Source organism: Mus caroli, chromosome X, assembly GCF_900094665.2.
Source record: "Mus caroli chromosome X, CAROLI_EIJ_v1.1, whole genome shotgun sequence".
In the NCBI taxonomy this organism is placed as follows: Eukaryota; Metazoa; Chordata; class Mammalia; order Rodentia; family Muridae; genus Mus; species Mus caroli.
In genome coordinates this window covers 1,841,584-1,848,817 of record NC_034589.1, presented here as the reverse complement: position 1 = coordinate 1,848,817, position 7,234 = coordinate 1,841,584, and the positions used below count along the sequence as shown (strand labels likewise).

Sequence of the window (7,234 nt, the reverse complement as noted above, 5' to 3'; positions counted from 1 at the left end):
GTATAGCCCTGGCTGTCTTGGAACTCACTTTGTAGACCAGGCTGGCCTGGAACTCAGAAATCCGCCTGCCTCTGCCTCCCGAGTGCTGGGATTAAAGGCGTGCGCCACCACGCCCGGCTCTAGGCTATCTCTTTCAAGGAAGTATCTGCTCTGAAAGAGGATGCTGGGTCTTGCAAACAACCTGAATCCTGCCTAACTTCCCAGATCTTGGCCTGAGATTCTTTTTTTTCTTTTCTTTTCTGTACTTTTCCATCCCCCCTTTCTCCATTTCTTTTCTTTTTAAAGATCTGTTTATATGACTACACTGTAGCTGTCTTCAGACACTCCGTCAGCAAATCCTCCCGGTGTGCACCACCACTACCAGCTTCAGACACTCCAGAAGAGGGCATTAGATTTCGTTACAGATGGTTGTGAGCCACCATGTGGATGTCAGAAGAGGACGGCAGACAGATCCTCTGGAACTGGAGTTACAGACAGTTATGAGCTGCTATATGGGTGCTGGGAATTAAACTTGAATCCTCTGGAAAAGCAGCCAGTGCTCTTTCTTAACCAGTGAGCCATCACTCCACCTCCTCAAATAGACCCGTTCTTTATCATCCTGGGAACATCCTGGGTATAGTAGCTCAGGCTTACCTTCCAGAATTCGGCCTTCATCCGTCCGACACACACATGTGTCTGGGCTCAGGACATCTTCAATTGTCATCTAGAGAGATGAATAGAAGTAAGATGTTAGAAAGTTAAAGGGTGGCTGAAAGGCAGGCAGATTTCTGAGTTTGAGGCCAGCCTGGTCTACAAAGTGAGTTCCAGGACAGCCAGGGCTACACAGAGAAACCCTGTCTCCAAAAAAACAAACAAACCAACCAAGCAAACCAAAAGAAAGTTAGAGGGTACAGTCCTGGGTGAAGAAGGGGCCTCCAGTGGTAGGGATCATACCTTGGTGTTATAATAGCGGCCACTCTTGTGTAGTTTGTCAATGAACCGCACACGTAGGTCCCTATGCAACCAGTGCTTGTTTCTAGGGGCTGCTTTCTCAGTCTTGGGCACTGGTCCATCCTGTCTGTGGAAAAAGCCAGGAGCTAGCTTAGCTTGTTATACTCATGTTGCAGCTGGCCTATCTTTAAAAGCCATGCTGTAAAACCTGCCCCTACTGCTGTTCCCAGTTCCTTCTATGCCCTGCTTTGCCTTGACTCCTTGAGCCACCTCATACCATGTAAGTCCAGTGGATTAGCTCCTACCGGTCGGGAGAGTGTTTCCGCTTCTTTTCCGAATCCTTGTGCCTCCTCTTTGAGTCTTCCGGATTCTGTACAGCCTTCAATGACGAGGCTGTTCCAGCTGCTCTGTTTTGCTGCTCTGTGGAAGTTTTGCTCACATGGCCTGTTCAAGGGGGTATAGGGACAGCAAGAAGAAAGCCTTACTGTGTCACTGGCATTTCATTCCCAATCCACCTCCTTCAAGAAGTCCCTCTCAACCACCAGGCCCACAACAAAGATAGCAGAGTCAACTGCCTGGTGTTCACAAGAGTGGAAGAAGAGCCACAGGCACCACTGTTCTGTTAGCCTCTCCTTGCTCATACCCTAACCCTAGTCTCATATTTAGCGAAAGAGGGGACTGCCACTTTAAATACATGAGGACCTCTTGGGGTAGAAACTGGATTCCATTTCTTACTGCTCAGAGAGGATGAAGATGCATGGTGTTAGATAAAACTCTTCACAGTTAAACTGAACAAACTAGGCTGAGGGTAGGGCTCATTGCTAGAGCCCGATAAGCACTGTCAAGGCTCTGGGTTCTAATCCCAGCACCATCAAACAAAAAGTAAATAAACTACTCGTCACTTCTCATCCCTGACCTGTGACTGGAAGTCACAGAGTGCCCTTTCTCCTTACAGACCTGGAGAGCCTGCCTGTTCCCATGCTTCTCTAAGTCTCCAGCTCTAAAAGACTCACCTGGCTTCGAGGTGTGGCTATCAAACTCCTGCTGGGAAACAGGCCGCAGGCAATACTCACTAACAGTCACAATGCGGTTGCCCACTGCCAACCGAACCATGGCCCGTACATTGTCAGGATCTAGGCCTTCTACCTAAGGTGGGAAGGAAGGAGGAAGGGAGAAGGCAGAGTGTGAATGGACTATTGCTAGCCCTAAAATCTCTAGCCCTTACCTCCTCCACCAGGCTTGGTTGATCGGTCTGTCTGTCTGTCTGCCTCTCTCTCTCAGCTTTAACCTTTGCATTTGTTTGTTTGTTTGTTTTTCGAATAGGAGTTCTCCTAGATAGCAGAGGTTGGCCAATAACTTAGAGATCCACCCATCTTTGAGTGCTGTGATTCAAGGTGTACACCACTATGCCCAAACATACACTGTGACCTTTGGTGATTAGGAGCAGGCATGGTTCCTTTGTCTGGTCTCTCAAACCATGACTCCCAAGAAGTGGGACCAGGTCTCTGTTCCTGTGTTTCCCTTAGCAAAATGGAAAACGAAGACTTGTGGTCTACATGCACATACCTGCTGTTTGTGTGGTGTGTGCACATGTGTGTGGAGGACAGATGTTGACAGCAGGCATCTTCCTTAAATGTTTGTTACCTAATGCTTTTGCCTTTTTTTTTGAAACTATGTAGATGTAGATGTAGATAGCCCAGGCTGGCCTGGAACTCACTCTATTAGCAGGCTATCTTCAAAGTTACAGAGATCTGCCTGCCTTTGCCTTTTGAGTGCTGGGATTAAAGATGTGAAGCACCTTACTTCTTTGACATTTTTATTTATGTGTGAGTAGCATGTTTTTGCTTGCATGTATGTGTTTGTACACCATGTCATGTGCATGCCTGGTGTCTGTTGAGTCCAGAAGAGGGTGTTGGATCTCCTGGGAATGGACGGTTGTGAGCTACATGGTGCTGGAAATTGAACCCAGGTCTGGGAGAGCAGCAAATACTCTTTTTTTTTTTTTTGGTTTTTCGAGACAGGGTTTCTCTTTATAGCTCTGGCTGTCCTGGAGCTCACTTTGTAGACCAGGCTGGNTGGAGCTCACTTTGTAGACCAGGCTGGCCTCGAACTCAGAAATCCGCCTGCCTCTGCCTCCCGAGTGCTGGGATTAAAGGCGTGCGCCACCACGCCCGGTGCAAATACTCTTAACTGCTGAGCCAACTCTCCAGCCCCCACCACCGTTTTGTTTTTCGTTTTTGAGACAGTGAACCTGGAGCTCACTGACTCAGCCCTGCTGGCTGGCCAATGAGCCCCAGAGATCCACCTCGAGTCTCTCCTCCCCAGCTCTGGGCTATAGATGGGTGTATGCTTGGCTCTTCCGTGGTACTGGGGACCCAAACTCATGTCCTCACGCTTGCATGCGAGTCAGGCACTTTACACACTGAGACATCTCCCCAGCTTTCACTTTGTTGAAGACAGGGTCCAGGCCAGACTAGTATTTGTCATATACCCCAGGCAGCAATTCTGTTGGAGTTTCTTAGGTACTGGGTTAACATGGTTTCTTCAGCTTCAATACTTAAGTTTCGTGAAAGTTATGGGACATGGTCTTTTCTCCCTTCTGGTTGAGACTGAAGCTCAAAGGCCTTGTAGCTGCCACACTTTGCTGAGTTTTACACAGGCTTTGGGGGTCTTCAAGCTTGGGTAGGAAGCTCTTTTCCATGAGCTATCTCCCCAGCCTCTTGTTTTTTTGGGCACAAGTTTTGCTTAAATACCTGAGGGTGGCTTTGAACTCACTATGGTTTTATTTTTTCTGCTTGGTACCTCTTCCTACTTACTGAGCTAGATCCCTAGTCCTTTAAAATATTTATTTTACTTTGGACAATTGCTAGGCTGCCTTTGAATTTCCTACAGAAGCCAAGAAGCTCTTGACTTTGTGATCTCCCTGCCTCAGTGTCTGCAGTAGTAGGATTACAGGCATGTACCATGACACCTGGCAGCCTTTCCTAACCACCAGGCTTCCTCACTCCAGCTACCTGACATGGCGTCAGGAATGTGTTTTCTTACCTTGCCATAGAGGCCCCGGTAGGGGCCAGAAAGGACAACCACAGCTCTTCCATGCATCAGCCCTTGAGGTTGGCCTTCCTTATCATTCTCTCGATCCCCATCTGGTCTTGGTGGGTGGTGAGAGCCTACGGAAGCCAAGTCTTGAGCCTCCATCCGGTTGGCACCTAGCCCTAAGCCCTTGGGCCTTATAGAGTTGACTCGGGGCTTCACTACCCTGCAGAGAAAAATAGGCTTGTAGGAGTACAAAAGGCAAGCCTTCCAACATCTAATCTATTTACAGAAGAGATCATATAATGTGTACACAGAGCAGGGAACAGTAAAGAATGCTCACTATCAATCAATCACAGTCTGTTTGGCTTACCAAATGACTTAGGAAGTCTTTGGGATTTACAACTGCAAAGGGATTTTGCTTTCAGTTCTACAGATGCAAGACCTTTTACATGGTAGGTAAGCTTGTGTCACTGGGCTACACACCAGCCCAACAAAAGGATTATAAGTCCATAAAATAAGAGAAAAGATGTTTAGTTTTGGGGCTGGAGAGATGGCTCAGTGGTTAAGAGCACTGACTGTTCTTCCGAAGGTCCTGAGTTCAAATCCCAGCAACTACATAGTGGCTCACAACCATCTGTAATGAGATCTGATGCCCTCTTCTGGTGTGTTTGAAGACAGCTACAGTGTACTTATATATAAAAATAAATAAATGTAAAAAAAAAGATGTTTAGTTTCTGCTAGTTTACTAGGGACTAAATCGTACTCTTGCAACAAAGCTGTGAGGTTAGTAGCGCCTGCCTTTTTCAGATAGGAAACTGATCCACAAAGAGGACCTTAGTGTTCTGAAGACCAATCTGAGGTTGTCTGCTTTTTGCTTTGTTCTTTTGGAATAACAACGCTGTAGAAAGCACGGTTTGAAACAGTAGTGGGTAACTACTGACCTGGTGAGGTTGATAATGTCCTCTCTCAGCACCTAGATGGTTCTCGATTAAATGTAACCACAGGGGTCTTATTTATACCCATTGTGTCCCCCCCATACTCCCCCCAAACTCACTGACTGAAGGTATTGCCGATGCCCTTGCCAGGTTTCCATCCCATGCCCCGCAACATGGCCAGCCCATAGGCCTCCACAGGGACTGCCTCATAGTCGGCTTCTTCTGGCACCTATTAGTCAGGCAGGAGAAGAGAGTCAGGTTTTGCTTGGGATGGGCCCTCTGCCTTGCACTTGCTGCCTGCCACTCACGGGCTGACTTTCTCCAGCCCTGGCCCCTGAACAGATAGCTTGAAGGACAGTTTTCATTTCTTATCACTCCTCACTCTGCTCCTCCACCCCGGGGTCTTTCAGTAACAACAAAAGGTCTTTTAGAATTATTTTATGCTATGTGTCTGAATGTTTCCTTACATATATGTATGACCATGATGTGTGTTGTGCTTGGTTTCAGTGGAGGTCAGAAGTGAGCATTTGATGCCCTGGAACTGGAGGTATGGATGATTGTGAGCATGTAGGTGCTGGGATTGAACTCAGGCTTTCTATAAGAGCAAGTGTTCTTAACTCTGAGCCATTGCTCTACTGCCCCTTCTTCCCAGTTTGTTTGTTTGAGACAGGCTCTCACTATGTAGCCCTGGCTGTCCTGGAACTCTCTCTGTTGACCAGACCAGCAGGCTTTAAACTCAGAGAACAGCCTGCCCCTGTCTCCTAAGGGCTGGGATGTAATACATGGACCACCATACCCAGCTTCAACAAATATCCACATGCTTTCAAAAGATTTACAGGACCTTTTATTTAGGTGCTGAGGATAAGGAACTAATAAAATGGATAAAGTCTGTTGGGCCTTATGATCTAGTTGTCAAGACATACAACAAATCGAGTTCTGAAAACACGATACATCAAGTGGTGACACATTTAAAAATAAAGTGGCACTGTCCAGTAGGCCCTGCTATGTATAGGTAAGGGTGGAGTCTAGCTTAAACCCAAGAATTTGAAACCAGCTTGGGCAACATGCTGGGACTTCCCCCACCCCCAATCTCAAAGCCAAACCCAAACTCAAAAAAATACCTGGCTAAGGGAATTCAAAGGGAGATGGGAGCCACGACAAGACATTTTATCAGATAAATAATAAAAGATAGCAGAACAGATGAGGATGTGAGATGACTGCTCCAAACAGACTCGGTTGTAAAAATAAAAGGCATACTTGGGAGGTGGGAGCAGCTTATCTCTGTGAGCTCAAGGCCAGCCTGAGCTACACAGTGAAGCTCTATCTCAGAACACAAAACAAGCAAAAAGAGGGCCTGCAGTAAGGTTAGACTTTGTATGTATGGTTAAGAACCATGGAAATCCTCTAGCTGCATATGTATCAAAAGATGGCCTAGTCGGCCATTACTGGAAAGAGAGGCCCATTGGACTTGCAAACTTTATATTCCCCAGTACAGGGGAATGCCAGGGCCAAAACATGGGAATGGGTGGGTAGGGGAGTGGGGGGAGGGTATGGGGGACTTTAGGGATAGCATTGGAAATGTAAATGAGGGAAATACCTTATAAAAAATATTTAAATAAAAAAGAACCATGGAAATCAACAGGAAAGGTGGAAGCAGAGATGGTAAGGAATTAATGAGGAGAACTGGGAACGTCATGGGACCAAGAGTCACATGGGAGCCCCTAGAAAGACCCATGAGAAACAGTCCAGATGCTGCCTCTGCCCAGGATGCTAGTAATGTGGCTTCTGGATCTATTGAAGTGGAGATGATGAGGTTGGGCTGATAGGCTATGTGCAGAATATGAAATAAAAAGGGAAGTCAAGGATTGGCTCCAAGGATTTTAAGCTGAGAGGACGGATGGCTAGAATTGTGGTCATCTGAGATGTAGATGGGTATGGAGGCTTGGAGATGGGGAAATTAGAGAGATGAGGTCAAGGCCAGAACAGGATAGAATGAAGTACAGGCAAGTAGCATAGCTCATTCCAGGACAGCCAGGGCTACACAGAGAAACCCTGTCTCAAAAAACCAAAAAAAAAAAAAAAAAAAAAAGTATAGCTCAATAACAGGCATTTTAGCACAGGGAAGGTCCTGAATTCCAATCAAAGCATGAAAAGTAAAAATAAAAAAAAAACACCGGGCGTGGTGGCGCACGCCTTTAATCCCAGCACTCGGGAGGCAGAGGCAGGCGGATTTCTGAGTTCGAAAAAAAAAAAAAAAAAAAAAAAACAAAACTCTTTTTTTATTATTTTTTTATTTTTTTTTTGGTTTTTCGAGACAGGGTTTCTCTGTGTAG

General features: G+C 46.4%; 1 protein-coding gene across 1 annotated transcript in view; it reads right to left on the bottom strand.

Annotated features, from left to right (window-relative positions):
- Positions 1-505: 505 nt before the first annotated feature.
- The window catches only part of Gpkow (G-patch domain and KOW motifs), a 9,986-nt gene continuing 3,257 nt past the window's right edge, over positions 506-7,234 (bottom strand). The window contains exons 4-9 of the mRNA XM_029472937.1: positions 5,021-5,130; positions 3,976-4,189; positions 1,944-2,076; positions 1,236-1,374; positions 934-1,057; positions 506-703 (exon numbers count right to left, since the gene is read on the bottom strand). Coding sequence (XP_029328797.1) covers positions 506-703; positions 934-1,057; positions 1,236-1,374; positions 1,944-2,076; positions 3,976-4,189; positions 5,021-5,130 — 918 coding nt within the window. The remainder of the gene's footprint in view (positions 704-933; positions 1,058-1,235; positions 1,375-1,943; positions 2,077-3,975; positions 4,190-5,020; positions 5,131-7,234) is intronic.